This window comes from Budorcas taxicolor, chromosome 14 (genome assembly GCF_023091745.1).
Source record: "Budorcas taxicolor isolate Tak-1 chromosome 14, Takin1.1, whole genome shotgun sequence".
Taxonomy (NCBI): domain Eukaryota; kingdom Metazoa; phylum Chordata; class Mammalia; order Artiodactyla; family Bovidae; genus Budorcas; species Budorcas taxicolor.
In genome coordinates, this window is record NC_068923.1 from 64848219 (window position 1) to 64869328 (window position 21110).

General features: G+C 37.9%; 1 protein-coding gene across 1 annotated transcript in view; it reads left to right on the forward strand.

The window, feature by feature from the left end:
* The window catches only part of CSMD3 (CUB and Sushi multiple domains 3), a 1391498-nt gene that overhangs the window by 770250 nt on the left and 600138 nt on the right, over positions 1-21110 (forward strand). Inside the window, exon 13 of the mRNA XM_052651435.1 lies at positions 20391-20503. Coding sequence (XP_052507395.1) covers positions 20391-20503 — 113 coding nt within the window. The remainder of the gene's footprint in view (positions 1-20390; positions 20504-21110) is intronic.

Below are 21110 nucleotides of genomic sequence, written 5' to 3' on the forward strand. Positions count from 1 at the left end.
GCACTCAAACTCACGTACATCGAGTCGGTGATGCCATCTAGCCATCTCATCCTCTGTCATCCCCTTCTCCTCCTACTCCCAATCCCTTCGAGCATCAGAGTCTTTTCCAATGAGTCAACTCTTCGCATGAGGTGGCCAAAGTACTGGAGTTTCAGCTTCAGCATCATTCCTTCCAAAGAAATCCCAGAGCTGATCTCCTTTAGAAGGGACTGGTTGGATGTCCTTGTAGTCCAAGGGATTCTCAAGAGTCTTCTCCAACACCACAATTCAAAAACATCAGTACTTCAGTGCTCAGCTTTCTTCACAGTCCATCTCTCACATCCATATATGACCACAGGAAAAACCATAGCCTTGACTAGACAGACCTTTGTTGGCAAAGTAATGTCTCTGCTTTACAATATGCTATCTAGGTTGGTCATAACTTTTCTTCCAAGGAGTAAGTGTCTTTTAATTTCATGGCTGCAGTCACCATCTGCAGTGATTTTGGAGCCCCAGAAAACAAAGTCTGAAACTGTTTCCACTCTTTCCCCATGTATTTCCCATGAAGAGATGGGACCGGATGCCATGATCTTCGTTTTCGGAATGTTGACCTTTAAGCCAACTTTTTCACTCTCCTCTTTCACTTTCCTCAAGAGGCTTTTTAGTTCCTCTTCACTTTCTGCCATAAGAATGGTGTCATCTGCATATCTGAGGTTATTGATATTTCTTCCGGCAATGTTGATTCCAGCTCGTGCTTCTTCCAGCACAGCATTTCTCATGATGTACTCTGCATATAAGTTAAATAAGCAGGGTGACAATATACAGCCTTGACATACTCCTTTTTCTGTTTGGAACCAGTCTGTTGTTCCATGTCCAGTTCTAACTGTTCATTCCTGACCTGTATATAGGTTTCTCAAGAGGACAGTCAGGTGATCTGGTATTCGCATCTCTTTCAGAATTTTCCACAGTTTATTGTGATCCACACAGTCAAAGGCTTTCACATAGTCAATAAAGCAGAAATAGATGTTTTTTTGGAACTCTCTGGCTTTTTCCATGATCCAGTGGATGTTGGCAATTTGATCTCTGGTTCCTCAGCCTTTTCTAAAACCAGCTTGAACATCTGGAATTTCATGGTTCACATATTGCTGAAGCCTGGCTTGGAGAATTTTGAGCATTACTTGTGAGGAGAGTGAGATGATGTGAGATGAGTGCAATCATGTGGTAGTTTGATCATTCTTTGGCATTGCCTTTCTTTGGGATTGGAATGAAAACTGACCTTTTCCAATGCTGTGGCCACTGCTGAGTTTTCCAAATTTGCTGGCATATGGAGTGCAGCACTTTCACAGCATCATCTTTCAGGACTTGAAATAGCTCAACTGTAATTTCATCACCTCCACTAGCTTTGTTCATAGTGATGCTTTCTAGGGCCCACTTGACTTCACATTCCAGGATGTCTGGCTCTAGGTGAATGATCACACCATCATGATTATCTGGTTCGTGAAGATCTTTTTTATACAGTTCTTCTGTGTATTCTTGCCACCTCTTCTTAATATCTTCTGCTTCTCTTAGATCCATACCATTTTTGTCCTTTATCAAGCCCATCTTTGCTTGAAATGTTCCCTTGGTATCTCTGATTTTCTTGAAGAGATCTCTAGTCTTTCCCATTCTGTTGTTTTCCTCTTTTTTTTTGCATTCATCACTGAGGAAGGCTTTCTTATCTCTTCTTGCTATTCTTTGGAACTCTGCATTCAGATCCTTATATCTTTCCTTTTCTTCTTTGCTTTTTACTTCTCTTCTTTTCACCGCTATTTGTAAGGCCTCCCAAGAGAGCCATTTAGCTTTTTTGCATTTCTTTTCCATGGGGATGGTCCTGATCCCTGTCTCCTGTACAATGTCATGAACCTCCATCCATAGTTCATCAGGCACTCTGTCAGTCAAATCTAGTCCCTTAAATTTGTTTCTCACTTCCAGTGTATAATCATAAGGGATTTGATTTACATCATACCTGAATCGTCCAGTAGTTTTCCCTACTTTCTTCAATTTAAGTCTGAATTTGGCATTAAGGAGCTCATGATCTGAGCCACAGTCAGCTCCCGGTCTTGTTTTTGCTGACAGGATACAGCTTCTCCATCATTGGCTGCAAAGAATATAATTAATCTGATTTTGGTGTTGACCATCTGGCAATGTCCATGTGTAGTCTTCCCTAGTGTTGTTGGAAGAGGGTGTTTGCTATGACCAGTGCGTTCTCTTGGCAAAACTGTATTAGCCTTTGCCCTGCTTCATTCTGTATTCCAAGGCTAAAGTTTCCTGTTTGTAACCCTCCAGGTGTTTCTTGACTTCCTACTTTTGCATTCCAGTCCCCTAAAAGGAAAAGGACATCTTTTTTGGGTGTTAGTTCTAAAAGGTCTTGTAGGTCTTCATAGAACCGTTCAACTTCAGCTTCTTCAGCATTACTGGTTGGGGCATAGACTTGGATTACTGTGATATTGAATGGTTTGCCTTGGAAATGAACAGAGAACATTCTGTCATTTTTGAGATTGCATCCAAGTGCTGCATTTCGGACTCTTTTGTTGACCATGATGGCTACTCCATTTCTTCTGAGGGATTCCTGCCCGCAGTAGCAAATATAATGGTCATCTGAGTTAAATTCACCCATTCCAGTCCATTTTAGTTCACTGATTCCTAGAATGTCAACGTTCACTGTTGTCATCTCCTGTTTGACCACTTCCAATATGCCTTGATTCATGGACCTAACATTCCAGGTTCCTATGCAATATTGCTGTTTACAGCATCGCACCTTGCTTCTATTACCAGTCACATCCACAACTGGGTATTGTTTTTGTCTTGGCTCCATTCCTTCATTCTTTCTGAAATTATTTCTCCACTGAAATCCAGTAGCATATTGGGCACCTACTGACCTGGGGAGTTCCTCTTTCAGTATCCTATCATTTTGCCTTTTCATACTGTTCATGGGGTTTTCAAGGCAAGAATACTGAAGTGGTTTGCCATTCCCTTCTCCAGTGGCCCGCATTCTGTCAGACCCTCCACCATGGCGCACCTGTCTTGGGTGGACAGTCACAAAATATTATTCCACATATACAAAATATCATTTGGTATTTGTGTCTCTGTGTGTGACATACTTCATGTAGTATGATAATCTCTAAGTCCATCCAAGTTGCTTCAAGTCCATAATTTAATTCGTTTTTATCAGTTTAGTTCAGTTGCTCAGTCATATCAGACTATTTTTAAAAATTCCTTTTTTATGTTTGGGTAATATTTTTATGGTTGGGTAATACATCATGAGAAATGCTGGGCTGGAAGAAGCACAAGCTGGAATCAAGATTGCCAGGAGAAATATCAATAACCTCAGATATGCAGATGACACCATTCTTATGGCAGAAAGTGAAGAGGAACTAAAAAGCCTCTTGAGGAAAGTGAAAGTGGAGAGTGAAAAAGTTGGCTTAAAGCTCAACATTCCGAAAACGAAGATCATGGCATCTGGTCCCATCACTTCATGGGAAATAGATGGGGAAAGAGTGGAAACAGTGTCAGACTTTATTTTTTGGGGCTCCAGAATCACTGCAGATGGTGATTTCAGCCATGAAATTAAAAGACACTTATTCCTTGGAAGAGAAGTTATGACCAACCTAGATAGCATATTGAAAAGCAGAGACATTACTTTGCTGACTAAGGTCCGTCTAGTCAAGGCTATGGTTTTTCCAGTGGTCATATATGGATGTGAGATTTGGACTGTGAAGAAAGCTGAGTGCCAAAGAATTGATGCTTTTGAACTGTGGTGTTGGAGAAGACTATTGAGAGTCCCTTGGACTGCAAGGAGATCCAGTCAGTCCATTCTGAAGATCAGCTCTGGGATTTCTTTGGAGGGAATGATGCTGAAGCTGAAACTCCAGTACTTTGGCCACCTCATGTGAAGAGTTGACTCATTGGAAAAGACTCTGATGCTGGGAGGGATTGGGGGCAGCAGGAGAAGGGGATGACAGAAGATCCATCATTGGCAGAAGATGAGATGGCTGGATGGCATCATTGACTCGATGGATGTGAGTCTGAGTGAACTCTGGGAGTTGGTGATGGAGAGGGAGGCCTGGCGTGCTATGATTCATGGGGTCTCAAAGAGTCGGACACAACTGATCGACTGAACTGAGCTGATCTGAACATTCTAGTGTGTGTGTGTGTGTGTTTGTGTGTGTGTGTGTGTATGTATATACTATATCTTCTTTATTTATCTGTCAAATGGACATTTAGGTTGTCTCCATATCTTATCTATTATAAACAATATTGCTATGAATGTTGGTGTGCTGTATCTTTTCTAATTATAATTTTCTCCAGATTATCTACCCAAGAGGTACATTGCTGGATCATGTAGTTACTGTGTTTTTAGGTTTTTTAAGGATCCTCCATATTGTTCTCTATAGTGGTTGCATCAGTTAACATTTCTATCAACAGTGTAGTGGCAGGGTTCCTTTTTCTCCACACCCTCACCAGCGTTTTTCCAATTCAGTTCAGTTCAGTGGCTCAGTCGTATCTGACTGTTTATGACCCCATGGACTGCAGCATGCCAGGCTTCCCTGTCTGTCACCAACTCAGGAGCTTGCTCAAACTCACCTCCATCAAGTCAATGATGCCACCCAACCATCCAATCATCCTCTGTCATCCCTTTCTCCTCCTGCCTTCAATCTTTCCTGGCATGAGGGTCTTTTCCAGTGAGTCAGTTCACTGCACTTTTAGGTGGCCAAAGGATTGGAGTGTCAGCTTTAGCATCAGTCCTTCCAATCAGTATTCAGGACTGATTTCCTGTAGGATCAACTGGTTTGATCTCCTTACAGTACAAGGGACTCTCTGGAGTCTTCTCCAATACCACATTTCAAAGGCATCAGTTCTTCAGTGCTCAACTTTCTTTGTAGTCCAACTTTCACATCCGTACATGACTACGGGAAAAACCATAGCTTTGACTAGTTGGGCCTTTGTCAGCAAAGTAATTTCTCTGCTTTTTCATATTCTGTCCAGTTTGGTCATAGCTTTTCTTCCAAGGAGCAAGTGTCTTTTAATTCCATGGCTGCAGCCACCATCTGCAGTGATTTGGGAGCCCAATAAAATAAAGTCTGTCACTGTTTCCATTTTTTCCCCATCTATTTACCATGAAGTGATGGGACCAGATGCCATGATCTTCTTTTTTTAAATGCTAACTTTTAAGCCAACTTTTTCACCTTCCTCTTTCACTTTCATCAAGAGGCTCTTTAGTTCTGTACTTTCTGCCAAAAGGGTAGTGTCATCTGGGTAACAGAGCTTATTGATACCAAAAAGCTTGTGCTTCATCCAGCCTGGCGTTTTGCATGATGTACCCTACATATAAGTTATATAAACAGGGTGACAGTATACAGCCTGGACATACTCCTTTCCCAATTTCGAACCAGTCTGTTGTTCCATGTCCAGTTCTAACTGTTGCTTCTTGACCAGAATTTATTATTTGTATACTTTTTGATGATGACCATCCTGACCAGTGTGAGTTGATACCTCATTGTAAATTTGATTTGCATTTTCCTAATAATTAGCAATTTTGAGCATCTTTTAATGTGCCTTTGGCCATCAGTATCGATATGTCTTATTTGCAGAAATGTCTGTTTAGGTTTTCTGCCTATTTTTGGATTGCACTGTTTTATTTGTATTTATTTATTTTGTTTTATTTGAATTTATTTATTTTATTTGGATTGCATTGTTTATTTATTTGTTTTATTATATTTTTTATTTGTTTGGATTGCATTGTTTGCTTTATTTGTGTACTGTGTGAGCTGTTTGTCAGAGAAGGCAATGACACACCACTTAAGTACTCTTGCCTGGAAAATCCCATGGACGGAGGAGCCTGGTGGGCTGCAGTCGATGGGGTCGCTAAGAGTCAGACAGGACTGAAGCAACTTAGCAGCAGCAGCAGCATGAGCTGTTTGTATATTTTGGCGATTAATCACTTGTCAATGGCATTGTTTGCAAATATTTTCTCCCATTCTGTAGGTTGTCTTGTTGTTTTGTTTATGGTTTCCTTTCTATGCAAAAGCTTTTAAGTTTAATTAGATTTCATTTGTTTATTTTTATGTCCATTACTCTAAGAGATGGATACCAAAAATATATTGCTGCAGTTTATGTCAAACAGTGTTCTGACTATTTTCATCTAGGAGTTTTATAGTATCTAGTCTTACAAATGGGTCTTCAATCCATTTTGAGTTTATTTTTGTAGATGTTATTAGCAGATGTTCTAATTTGATTCTTTTGTATGTAGCTGTCCAATTTTCTCAATACCATTTATTGAAAAGATTGTGTTTTATCCATTGTGTATTCTTTTCTCCTTTTTCATAGACTACTTGACCACAGTTGTGGGTTTAGTTTCAGCCTTTCTACCTGTTCTGTTGATTGAAGTGTGTATTTTTTGTGCAAGTACCATACTGTTTTGATGACTATACCTTTGTAGTATAGTCTGAAATCAGGAAACCTGATTTCCCCAGGTCTGTTTATCTTTCTCAATATTGCTTTGCCTCTTTTGGGTCTATTATGTTCCTATACAAATTTGTATGAGAACACATGTTAATTCTTTGAATGTTTGGTAGAATTTCTTGTGAAGCCATCTGGCCCCTGAATTTTATTTGTTGGGGTTTTTTTAATTATTGATTCAATTTCAGTACTGGTGATTGATCTGTTTATATTTTCTGTTTCTTACTGGTACAATGTTATGAGATTGTGTCTTTCAAAGGATTTATCCGTTTTTCCTGGATTGTCCATCATATTGGTGTGTATCTGCTCATAGCAGTCTCATATGAACACTCACATTTCAGTGGTGTTGGTTATAACCTCTTTTCATTCCTGATTTTATTGATTCAGACCCTCTCTCTCGCTCTCTTTTCGTAGTGAGTCTGGCTAAAAGTTTTTTTTTAATTTTGTTTATCTTTCCAAAGACCCATTTTAATTTAGATTTTTTTTTTTTTAGTTCCATTATCTTTTCTATTGTGTTGTTACTTATTTCTGCTCTGATATTTATTTTTTCCCTTCTACTAATGTTGCATTTTATTTGTTCATCTTTCTCTTTTTGCTTTAGGTGTAAGTTTAGGTTGTTTATTTGTGATTTTTCTTTCATTCTGAGGTAAACTTTTATCACTATAAGCTCCCCTGTTAGAATTGCTTTTGCTGGGTTCCCTAGATTTTGAATTGTCCTGTTTTCATTTTCATTTGTCTGTAAGGTATTTTTAAAATTCCTCTTTGATTTCTTCAGTAATCCATTAATTGTTTAATATAGCATAACATTTAGCCTCTACATGTTTGAATAAACATCTACTTTTGCTTATCTATACTTGGACTGGAAGGAACTTGTATATTAAAGTTAATTGAGTGACTTTAGACCTGTCTCCTGCACTCTTAAACTATAAATGCCAGATTTGCATTTGTCTCTCATGTTATACATTTCATGCTGCATGTTCTTTGCAATCAAACTAGTTAACACAGTTGTTTTTCTGCGTTTTGTTTTTTTCCTGTTTGTGTGTGTATGTATGTGAAATTTAGAGATTGAGTATCTGAATGCATATCAGTTACTTTTATTTTGGTATTATAGAAAAATTAGTAAGATATTCTCAGTTTTACTCTGTCAGTAATTGGACTGCTGGATTTGTAAGACCAGATCATGTCTCTACTGGTACAAGAGACAAATTATGTCAGGCCAAGTAAACAGTAAGGGAGAACTTCATTCAACACTGTTGCTACAGAAGTCAGGAATATTGCAATCGGGTTAAAGACTGTTGAAATGAGAGTTAAGATTATTGCTATAGGGAAGACAATTTGAACTCTGCTAGAAAAGGTAAGGTGGTTTCTAAGTGCTGGGGTGAGCTAGTAGAAAAGTACTAAAAAATGTTGAGCTTCCCTGGTGGCTCAGATGGTAAAGAATCCACCTGCAATGCAAGAGACCTATGTTTGATCCCTGGGTTGGGAAGACCCCCTGAATAAGGGAATAGTTACCCACTCCAGTATGCTTGCTGGGTGAATTCCATGGACGGAGGAGCCTGGTGGACTACAGTTCATGAAGTCACAAAGAGTCAGATATGGCTGAGCAATAAACATTGTAGGTTTAGGAAACTTTAGGTGGGAGATTGTTGCTGTTTAGTTGCTGAATTGTGTCCGGCTCTTTTGAGACCCCATGAACCGTACATAGCCTGCCAGGCTCCTCTGTCCATGGGATTTCCCAGGCAAGAATACTGGAGTGGGCTGCCATTTCCTTCTCCATGGGATCTTCCTGAGCCAGGGACTGAACCTGCATCTCCTGCTTGGCAAGAGGATTCTTTACCACTGAGCCACCAGAGAAGTCAGGTGGGAGATTAGTCAACGTTAATAGCCCATTTGTGTTTGCTAATAGTTGCTTAATAAAGTTGGGCTCTATACTCAGGAAAGTAGGAGTGCTATTTCCTATGATGATTTTATTTCAAGAGGATGGCTTCCAAGTCCTTGAGAGAGATATTCCTGGTTGTAAGAGCATTATGAACAAGATTTACATATCAAAGATGGAGAAAAGATCTGCAACCAAAGTTTTCTAAAGTAAATTCTCTTAAGACAAGTTTTGGGCCAGAGCCTATAGTCAGGATGATAACCCCTCTAAAGCTTAATGAAGCTAGGAGTCATATTAAGGCTGTCTCAGTTATTGGGAGTACTGTTTAGATCAGTTTGTAAGTAATGATTGTGGGAAATATTAATGGGGTACAGAACAAAAAATAGGATGTGTTTTTTAATGAAATTCTATTCTTAAATATTTGAAATAATAGTGTTGTGAATAGGACAGCAAAGTGGTTCATGAGAATTGTAGTTTGCTGGAATACCTTCTTTCAGTTAAGTTTGGTGCCATTATCAGTGGTTCTAAAAAATTTATTTCCAATTCTTTTTAGGAAACACTGTTCAGTCCTTCTGAGATGCTGGCTTCACTTGGCAAACATAGATTTTTTTTTTTTTTTTTTTAACCTGGGTTTTCCTTTCACTTTGATAGCCATATGGGTGGTTAGTAGCCCTTCAAACGGTTCCTCCAGCACAGAAGCAGCCTGTCTATTTTCTGGAATACCTTTATGTAAGCAGAATATTCTAGGCAATAGAGGTGGCATACTTCTTCCAGTGGGTCCTTCAAGGTCCTTGTAACTGTACATCTTAGGGCTTCTAGGGAAGAAAGAGGCCCTTTGAAGTATTGAATATGATTATGAGAGGATTCACTTAAATCAGGCACAGTATATGATCTCTGCCCCAGATTCATAGGTCTGCCAAATATAAGTTCAAAGGGAAAAAATATGATGCTTGCCTGCAAGGTTTGCTCTAATTTTCAACAAGCCTAGAAGTAAAATTCCAGGATGTTTTAATCTGTGTATTGCTAAATTTTAGCAAATGGTTTTCATTCATTCTCTGGGAATCTGTAAACATTTACATAATTACTGGATGACAGGGGGAATAAGATGACATCTTCTCTCTGGTTCATGGTGCTCTAGGATCAAAAATATAGAAAATATGTGTATTGAGGGAGACTTTACCACTACCTGAGTATTGGCATCTGAAGTGGGAAAAATTTCAGATCATTCAGACATCATATACACTGTAACTAGACAAAGTCTGTTACTTTCTACAGGCATTGATTCTATGAAATTCAAAAGCACCAAGTTTCTGGTAAATTTGATTGGGGAAACTGCCTATACCATACTTCAGGAGTCACCTATAAATAATTCTGCTGACAGATTGCTCATCTCTTAAATGTGTTATGAATATCTTCACCTTTTAGGTAAATAAGCATCTAGTGCCATTAAAATTCCTCTTTTACTTAGAAAATTATGTTGGTAGCACAACATTACTAACTAAGAAAATAAAGACTGTTCTTAGAAATGATTTTGTCAGATAATTCCAAAAGTTCAGTTGAATTTCTTTTAGCCCCATTTTCAATTCATTTGTACATTTCCTTTTTTGAAGTATATACTTGGAAGTTAACAAAAATCTCTTATTGTATTAAATGCAAGGCTCCAAAGTTTGAAATCTGCCACATTTTAGCAGTGGCTTTTACATCTCTGTCAACAAAATCATTGCCTTCAGAAGTTTTTATTCTGCCCTGCATGAGCTCTACAATGGATTACTGATATGAGCAGACAGTTTTACAACCTCTAAAAAATCAACTATCAATTTTTCATGAGATATTTTACTTGCCCTAAAGGTAGAGAATCCTCTAGCTTTCTAAACTTGCTCTTTTGCATGATAGATACAGGTGTGTGTGTGTGTGTGTGTGTGTGTGTGTGTGTGTGTGTGTGTGTGTGTGCATATGTGTGAATATATATCAAAAATCACAATTCTTGTTACTGTTATTGACTAGGCTGCTAGTTTCAACCTATTCAAGGCCAAATATAAGCTTCCAAAATTTCATAACAAGTCACCATAGCATCTGAAGCCTTAAGTTTGTCACTTTTATCCTGAGCATATGTGTGCTTGAGTGCTCGGTCACTCAGTCATATCTGACTCTTTGCAACCCTATGGACTGTAGCTAGCCAGGCACCTCCTCCATAGAATTTTCCAGCCAAGGCTACTGGAGTGGGTTGCCATTTCTTTCTCCAGGGGATCTTCCTGAGCCAGGGATGGAACTCACATCTCCTGTGTATATGACCTGTTATTAAAAGAGCATTATGAACAAATATCAGTTAAAACATGCCAGGGCCTAGTGCTGTCTTCTTTTACCACGATCATCTATTTGACCAGAATCCAGTAAAAAAAAAAAATGAATAGAAAATACAATGTTAGGATTGACTAATAGTACTTATTCATAATTAGTCTGATGCCACATTCACGAATTATGGATCTTATGTACTTGGAAGGTAGCTGTCACAACAGTAAGGCATGTAAATAAGTCAAGTGATCAAATTACATTCTTAAGCCTTTTTAAAGACGTGCCTGCTGCTCTCACAACACCCCAGTATCCACAGTGTCATGGCCTACAGAAAAACTGAGAAACACGTTATTAATGTATGGTCTCATCTCAACTTTTGAGTTAAAATTCCAAAAGTAGCACTTTTATTTTAATGACAAAAGAAGAAGAAGGGCCTTTATCCTTTGTTTTTCTTATTCTTTTTATAGCTGAATTTGTTTTTTCCATCCCTGGGTTCTGAAGATTCCCCTGAGGAAGGGAACGGCTTCCCATTCCAATATTCTTGCCTGGAGAATATGATGGGCCGAGGAGACTGGCAGGCCACATTCCATGAACAGAGGAGCCTGCCTGGCCACAGTGTCCATGGGGTGGCAAAGAGTTGGACATGACTGAGAAACTTTCAATTTCACACTTTCACCCTATATTGTAATTCTTGGGGACCCTCAGCATCAATATACACTGTAAATATTCTTCAGTTTGACAGTATTGCAGCTTATCCAGTGAGGCCTTATGTCCTTGTGAAGGGCAAAATTGTAATAAAGTCAAAGCCTCAGTTTTGCATTACTGTTTAGTTTCAGTGCTGCTAGCAAGCCATCTATATATTGAATGCCTATAGATCCTTCTGGAGGAAACAAGTTTCCCCTAAGTTTTCTATAAATGGCTAAAGGAATAATAGAAGAGTATGGAAACTTTTGAGGAACTCTTTGCCATAAATACTGAACTTCTTTTCATAAGTAAAAACAAACAAGAATATAAATCTGTTTAGATGAGAGAAACAGGAAAAAAATAAAGCAGAGCATAGGTAAATTGTAGAAAAACTTTGTAGAAGGTAGTGCAGGCACACTCAATCACTTCAGTCATGTCTGACTGTTGTGACACTATGGTCTGTAGCCCACTAGGCTGCTCTGTCTGTGGGATTCTCCAGGCAAGAATACTGGAGTGGGTTGCTGTACCCTCCTTCAGAAGGGTCTTCCTAAATCAAACCTGAGTCTCTTTCATCTCCTGAATTGGCAGGCAAGTTCTTTACCACTAGTGCTACCTGGGAAGCCCATAGAGGGTTGTTACACAGTTACAATAGTTATAGTATTTAAAACAGAAGGTATTAACAGAGCAATGGCTTTATTTACTTCTTTAAGATTTTGTATTAAGGTTTACCATCTTCATCGAATTTACCTTCCCTGTTTGCTGGAAATTTGGTAGAATTAATATTACAGTGTTAATGTACTTTTATTATTATCCTTTGTTTTTCTTATTCTTTTTATAGCTGGATTTGTTTTTTCTTAATTGAGCTATCGACAGAGGCTATTGTTTGACACATGATCATGGCTTATGTTTTTTAATAAGCTATTTCTATTGGTTCTACACCTCAAATTAAACCAGTATTATTATTGCAAGGCCAAAAATGATACTTTATTTCTGCTCAGATTACTTTTCCAACATAGCACAGTATAACACTGCCACTCGCTGCTACATGTCTTCTGTTTTAGAAGGCACACCAAAACCAAGTAAGACAGTTTTTTTCCCACGACATTAAATAGATACTCCATATGGAGTATACAATATGGTAGTTTTAATTTGCACAGGAGATCTCTCCCCAATAGCTTTACAGGAGAATAAAGTGAGAGTAAGAAAACATGTTCCTCAGTCATGAGATCTGTTCATGTGGGAATCACAGAAGAAAAGAACACATATAAACCTGATTTAAAATACCAACAACCTGAATTGGTCTATCACCAGATGGAAAGTGAAGGATTTCTGGGGCACCTTCAGAATAAGTAGCACCTGTATCTATCATAAAAAGCGAGGCTATGTTAGTCTGAGGAAGAGTTATTCAAACATAAATTTTATCAGTTCCTACTGCTGAGACTCCCTCAGTCTGTCAGTTGTAAACCATTTGACAATTATTCCCTAGCTTTCTGGGCTTTCCTCATTCTCTTGTTTCTGCAGTTTCTGCATCTTCTAGAGTCTCTTTTCCCCAATCCGAATTTCTTGGAATAACAACATATGGCTTTCTCTTCTGTGTTGTCTTCACAGATTGGCCAGAGTAAAGGTTATTTCCTTTAGTAAATAGTATTAATGGAACAGTTAACACAGCAGTTTTTAACTTTTTTTGTCTTCATATTTTTCAATATTGTTTCCTGAGTAGCTGCTTCTAAGAGTTGAGAGTAGTCTGTCCTTGCCAACCTTCTTCCTTTCTCCTAGTTTGAATTTAGATAATCAGTAAGAGAGGGTGTCCTAGTGGCTCAACAGTAAATGATCTGCCTGCCACTTCAGGAGACACAGATTCAATCCCTGGGCTGGGAAGATCCCCTGGAGAAGGAAATGGCAACCCACTCCAGTATTCTTGCCTGGGAAACTCTATGCACAGAGGAGTCTGGCAGGCTACAGCCCATGGGGTCACAAACAAGTTGAATACAATTTAGCGACTCAGCAACCACAACCAATCAGCAAGAGAGCCAAGGATAAAGATAGAACCAGGGGACAATTTTTATCTTCCCTTGGACCCAGGCATGTATTTGAGAAGATTCCAACAGATCACCTATAGAAAGTAATGGGGAACTCACTTGTTATCTAGATACAACACCACAGTCTCTCCCAGCTCATCTTTAGAAAAAAGACTGTGAGCAGTCTCTTCTGACGGGTCATCCAAGCCCTTGTTTCTTCCATAGTTGCAGAGTGTGGTGGATAGCCACTACTCCTCAGTGGGGTGAGTTATCTTCTGGTCCCCAGTGTGCTTGCTCCATCAAATGACCAAAGTCTGCTGGTTTCAGAATCCCCACAGAAGCTTATGCACCTACACAAGTGTAGGTATGTAAATTGAAAACACATTGTGTAAAACTTCTGAAAACTTCTGGAAAACAGGAAAAGAAACTTTCATATGAATATCAGCTCTCAAGAAGGCTGGGTAACTTCTCAATGGCATAAGCTTCACTGATGATTATATCAAAAGAGCTGATTTTCCACACATTTGACAAAGAAAAAATAGTAGAATTATATGGCTATATGGCTTTTTTCTTATGTTGGTATATTTATCAAACTAATACTTATTTTTTCCTTTTTTTCCCCAAGTAACTGGTGAAACTATACTACATCTTGCCACTTTCATATAGGAGCAGAATTTTTATTTAAGTTTTCAACACTTCCCTAAGTAACTCTTCTTATAATGTTTGCTTTCCTAGATACATGGTATATGGATGATAACAGACTTCTGGAGGTAGACTATATGCTAAGATATGGAGTGGGTTCAGAGCTAGAATATGAGACTTAAAAGCCTGTGTTCTCAAACAAGTCAGGTAATTCAGTAGGAACTAAAGAAGTCATGCCATTGGGCTTCCCTTTAGGGAAATTTACTCATGAAGGGAACCATGTATCTAAAAGATCATCACATCCTTCTTCCCAGGTGTCTATTAAATTTAAAAAAAATAAAAAAAAACTAGAAATTGGAAAAAAAAAAAAAGAATAGAGAGATGCAAGGGGAGAGAGGGAGCAGAACAGCAAAGAAAGGAAGAAGAGGGTTCTGTGAAAGAGAGCTCTTCGATTCTCACATTTGTTTCTTCATTCTCCTCAATCTTTCCTTCTGGCTATCCAAATCATTATTCTTAGAATAATATCCATCCAATAAGTTCAGTTCAGTTGCTCAGTCGTGTCTGACTCTGCAACCCCATGAACCGCAGCGTGCCAGGCCTCCCTTTCCATCACCAACTCCTGGAGTCCACCCAAACACATGTCCATTGAGTCAGTGATGCCATCGAACCATCTCATCTTCTGCCATCCCCTTCTTCTCCTCCCCTCAACTTTTCCCAGCATCAGAGTCTTTTTCAATGAGTCAGCTCTTCATATCAGATGGCCAAAGTATTGGAGTTTTAGCTTCAGCATCAGTCCTTCCAATCAATATTCAGGACTTATTTCCTGTAAGATCAACTGGTTTAATCTCCTTGAAGTCCAAGTGACTCTCAGGAGTCTTCTCCAACATCACAGTTCAAAAGCATCAATTCTTCAGTGCTCAGCTTTCTTTATAGTCCAACTCTCACATCCATATATGACTACTGCAAAAACCACAGCCTTGACTAGATGGACCTTTGTTGACAAAGTGATGTCTCTGCTTTTTCATAATGCTTCCTAGGTTGGTCACATCTTTCCTTCCAAGGAGTAAGCATCTTTTAATTTCATGGCTGTGGTCACCATCTGCAGTGATTTTGGAGCCCAGAAAAATAAAGTCAGCACTGTTCTACTGTTTCCCCATCTATTTGCCATGAAGTGATGGGACTGGATGCCAAGAACTTAGTTTTCTGAATGTTGAGCTTTAAGTCAATTTTTTCACTCTTGTCTTTCACTTTCATCAAGAGGCCTTTTAGTTCTTCTTCAAATACCAGTAATTAATGGGCTTATAACGTGCCCCCCTTAAATCCCTCATACATCTTGGAAAATTGTATTCTCATAAGTATTCTAAATGTGACAGAGATACTAGCTGCTTAAAAACTGCAGGTGAGCCTGGATTGGAGGGGATTTGAGGGAGAATTGATACATGTATATATATGGCTGAGGCCCTTCACTGTTCACCTGAAACTACCACAACATTCTTAATTGCCTATACCCCAATACAAAATAAAAAATGTTTAAATTAAAAAAAAAAGAACTTTAGGCAGCATTCCTGGCTTCCCATATATTTTCATCATCAAAGCTAATCATGGTCCTGAAGGGATTTTAGAGCCCAATTTAACCAGGGTTACTCAGTAGTAAATCTTAAATTTGGAGAGTGTGGTTCATCTAACTAGTATTCCAAAAGAGCAGAGCACTATAAGGGAGACTTTATAATTCAGTCTTTTATATCTAGGCTGTGTCGTTATAAGAGCATCAGCTGGTCCATTTAATTCTGGAACTGTCATTTGTATCCCATCCTCATCACCAAACTATTGAGGAAATATAATTAAAAATAATATCTCATGCAAACCAAGTTAAGACTCTCCAAAAATGTAGAAAGAATGAAGCACTCTTAATATTCAGTTCAGTTCAGTTCAGTTGCTCAGTTGTGTCCAACTCTTTGTGACCCCCATGGAGTGCAGTATGCCAGGCTTCCCTGTCCATCACCAACTCCCAGAGCTTCCTCAAACTCATCTCCTTCGAATCAGTGATGCCATCCAACCATCTCAACCTCTGTCATCCCCTTCTCATCCTGCCTTCAATCTTCCCCAGCATGAGGGTCTTTTCCAGTGAGTCAGTTCTTTGCATTTTCATGGGGCCATAGTATTGGAGCGTCAGCTTCAGCATCAGTCCTTCCAATCAATATTCAGGACTTCTTTCCTGTAGGATCAACTGGTTTAATCTCCTTGCAGTCTAAGCGACTCTCAAGAGTCTTCTCTAACACCACAGTTCAAAAGCATCAATTCTTCAGTGCTCAGCTTTCCTCATAGTCCAACTCTCACATCCATACATGACTACTGGGAAAACCATAGCCTTGATTAGATGGACCTTTGTTGACAAAGGGATGTCTCTGCTTTTTAATATACTGTCTAGGTTGGTCATAACTTCCCTTCCAATGAGTAAGCGTCTTTTTAATTCCATGGCTGCAGTCACCATCTACAGTGATTTTGGAGCCCAGAAAAATAAAGTCTGTCACTGTTTCCATTGTTTTCCCTTCTATTTGCCATGAATTTATGGGACCACATGCCGTGATCTTAGTTTTCTGAATGTTGAGTTTTAAGCCAACCTTTTTACTCTCCTCTTTCACTTTCATCAAGAGGCTCTTTAGTTTTGCACTTTCTGCCTTAAATATGGTGTCATCTGGGTATCTTAGATTATTAATACTTCTCCTGGCAATCTTGATTCCAGCTTGTGCTTCATCCAGCCTGGCATTTCACATAATAGACTGTGCTTATAAGTTAAATAAGCACAGTGACAATATATACAGCCTTGATGTACTACTTTCCAGATTTGGAACCAGTCTATTTTGCCATGTCCAGGTCTAATTGATGCTTCTTGACCTGCATACTGATTTTTCAGGAGGCAGGTCAAGAGGTCTTTTATTCTCATCTCTTTAAGAATTTTCCTGTTTTTTGTGATCCACACAGTCAAAGGCTTTCGCGTAGTCAATAAAGCAGAAGTAGATGTTTTTCTGGACCTTTGTTGCCTTTTCTGTGATCCAACCCTTGTTGGCAATTAGATCTCTGGTTTCTCTGCCATTTCTAAATCCAGTTTGAACATCTGGAAGTTCACAGTTCATATACTGTTGACGTCTGGCTTGTAGAATTTTGAGCATTACTTTGCTAGCTTGTGAGATGAGTGCAATTGTGTGGTAATTCCAACATTCTTTGGCATTTCCTTTCTTTGAGATTGGAATGAAAATTGACCTTTTCCATTTTTTAATATTGAATAAGCATTAAACCAGACAAGTGATAGACATCACAGGCAATCTGCTAAAGAAATTGTGAGTAAAACTAAATCTCACTCCTTATGTATCAGACAGATACAATCTGCTTGTATACATGTTGTTTGTCCTTATCAAAAGGGAGAATAGAACTTCTGTCTTTACAGCAAGCAGGGAGTTAACATCACGGGGCTATATGCTAGGCTTAAGCTCCTGCAGAAATAGGGAGACAGAGTGACATTTCCTTGATGCTTACATTTCAAAGAGATAACCCTAAAGCCTCAAATAAATATATTTATGTAATGTGAAAAAATGACAAGAGCCATATTTAGCTTAAAAAATTGACATACATCTGTAAGAAATTTTATCATTTATAATTGCAAGTTTTCCAAAAGAAATGCTACAGAGAAAGGGGGAATTGTCTTTAAATTTTGGTACTGGGGAAATTTTTAATTTAACTGTTATTTTAAAATTTATTTTTACTATCACACCACCAATTCATTGGAAACTAGATAGAATTATGGCCAATAGGAGTACAAGTTGTCAGTGAAACAATTAGCCTATATGTGTTAGCAGTTCTCTATGAACTGACAAAATTAAATGTACTAAAGTTTTTTGGTTGGTAAAAAAGTATAGGACTGAGATGGATATAATAAAGAGGAACAATTTAATCTTATAAAAAACACACCTTTTAATATTCACTAGGAAATAGATTGGTGGCATATTCGATATGGTGTAGCTGATGTATATCCTACAGTTTTAAACTCTCATGACCATTTCATAATGGGTTTACTTTACTCTGAGCTTGAGTCCTCACTCTTGCCCATAAGCCTGTCTCTTTACTGTAGCTCAGAAAATGAGTGTTTCTGAACTCATCAATTTGAAGATTGAAGGTTCATGTGCCATGGAATTTTCAAATGATAATGCATATATGTATGCATATGTGCATACGATATGCACATATATTACAAAGGATAATGTATGTGTGTTCTTTATATTATAAAAATTTTATTTCCTTTGGCAAGAATGAAGTGAATATAGTCTAAAATTCTACAATATCTTATATATCTTTATATCTCACACTGTTCCTCAATATTATGCACAATCTCATAATTACATCACAATATTTAACTGAGTTCATTTGTGATGATTCCAATAAATTCTGTAACACTCAACACTGGTGGCATAGCTGTATTGCTAATGCAGTCTGTTGATCATGGTTTATAGTTTTGGTGGTTGACTAAGAACTGGACATTCTGCGGCCATGGTGGCCTCAAGAATGCGACAGTCCTCTGTGTTGCCCTCTGCTAGTGTAATTATAGCATAGTCTTCATCCAGAACACAGCTTTATATTAGGATGCTCTTTTTATCAATATTAGGAAGGGAAACTTTATACCTTCTCTCCTGTAATTTTTCAGAAAATTTCATGTTTTTAGCAATTAAGTAGGTAAACACTTGAGAATTTCTTCTTTTAAAAACCTATTTTTTAAGTATGTAATTTAGAATTCCCTATCATGATGGATATTTTACTCAGCAGTGGATCCATTCTTCTTTCCTCTTTGTATTCTGTTTTTAAATTTTAATTGGAAGCTAATTACTTTACAGTATTGTGGTGGTTTTTGCCATACAGTCACATGAATCAGCCATGGATGTATATGTGTTCCCCATCCTGACCTTCTCTCCCACCTCCTTCCTCATCCCATCCCTCAGGTTCATCCCAGTGGACCAACCCTGAGCACCCTGTCTCATGCATGGACCTGGACTGGTGATCTACTTCACATATGATAATATACATGTTTTAATGCTCTTCTCTCAAATCATCCCACCCTTGCCTTCTCCCACAGAGTCCAAGTCTGTTCTTTACATCTGTGTCTCTTTTACTGTCTCACATATAGGGTCATCGTTACCATCTTTCGAAATTTCATATATATGCATTAATATACCATATTGGTGTTTTTCTTTCTGACTTAATTTGCTCTGTATAACAGGCTCCAGTTTCATCCAGCTCATTAGAACTGATTCAAATGTGTTCTTTTTAATAGCTGAGTAATATTCCATCGTGTATATTTAACGCAGCTTTCTTATCCATTCGTCTGCTGATGGACATCTAGGTTGCTTCCATGTCCTGGCTATTATAAACAGTGCTGCGATGAACATTGGGGTACATGTGTCTCTTTCAATTCTGGTTTCCTTGGTGTGTATGCCCAGTAGTGGAATTGCTGGGTTGTATGGCAGATATAGGAGGAGAGCAAATGAGTAAATATGACCTTGAGGGGAAAAGTCTGTCAAGAATACAAAAAGTTATTTTTTTGTTGTTTTAACTGTTTGTATTTTTGACAGACTTTTCCCCTCAAGGTCATATTTACTCATTTGCTCTCCTCCTTTGTATGACTATTGCCTCAGTTCAAACATGTGACTGAAGCATTATTAATGACAGTGGAATCATTAAGTAATTTCTATTCTTAGGGTTAAAAAAATGAACATTACTGAATGAGCTTATTGATGCATAGATTCAGTGATGCCATATCAAATTAGCAGCATAATATTTAAAATAAAATTGTTTCCAGTAAAACATACTTGACATGGCTAGCCTGACATCAGTATTGCAAAGGGTTATATTATACTCCTTGTCATTTTATTGTTTTGCACAGTACTTAAATATTTTTCACAGTGCTTCTTTAGAACGAAGTTCTGTGAAACTTCAAAGGTTGAAATGAAGTACATTACTGGTGTGAAAACAGCAGCAACAAGTTAAAGATTTTTATAGATTCTTTTTTTCTTTCAATTTAAAAGAAGTATAAGATTTTCAGTATTTAAAATTTAGTACCTTGCCTCAGGGATTTGAAAGATATAACCTAGTTTAGCACATAAAATAGTACTTGTTTATAGTAAACATTGATCACTAAATTATGTTATTTGTCTGTTCTATCAGTCTTGTAAATTAATCTGCCAGTTGTTTGTTTCTAGCTGAGAAAGTTGTGAGAAACTCATCTGTCTTATAATTTGCTTACAGAGGGTATTCAAATGAGCTGTTGCATATAAAAAGAACAACTAGAAACTTCCCTGCCATTGCAGTGGTATTTTAATAATCTGTTTCTCCTCTCTCTATCCACCTCTTTTTAGGCTGACTGGAAGCTTTGTGCCAGACCTGATAGTAAGCATGAGTAGCCAAATGTGGCTGCACCTTCAAACAGATGAAAGTGTTGGATCTGTTGGCTTCAAGGTTAACTACAAAGGTAATGATAACTTGTTACTATGGGAAATATGTTACCTTAATAACACCAGGGAATACGTTTAAATTCAAGTTTAATTGAATCTATAAAAGTTTCCCAGCATACAAGCAAGCGTATATTTCAATGTAACACTTTCCTTTTTAAATTAATTACAAATGTTGATTTCACTTTTCTTTAAGAAAAATTGTCTTTCCATTCAAATGAGTATATTTTACATACTTCATCTCTCCTTTAATAAAGCCTGCTATACCACTATACAGGGCCTAGGCTTTAGTCACTTTGGACTCCTAGCCTTTCCAAGAATATGCAATGTGATTTTATAAACTTTATACAAATTGCGTGGCAAAAATCTACTAATTACTTAAACACACAGCAAAGGACTTAATTCTTTATTTTTATTTTGTAATGCATCTGTGAATCTCTCAGGTTATATGCATGGTATGAGTGTTCAGATTATCAACTTCTATGTAAATTATCGACCACAGATGTTTTAAATTGCAATTACTCATCCCAATATTGATAGTTTTGCAGATTAATGTTAAATTACATGTGTATAACACAATCCTTTGTTTCAGTTCCATTTGAGGTAGATGCAGACACTGAAATCACA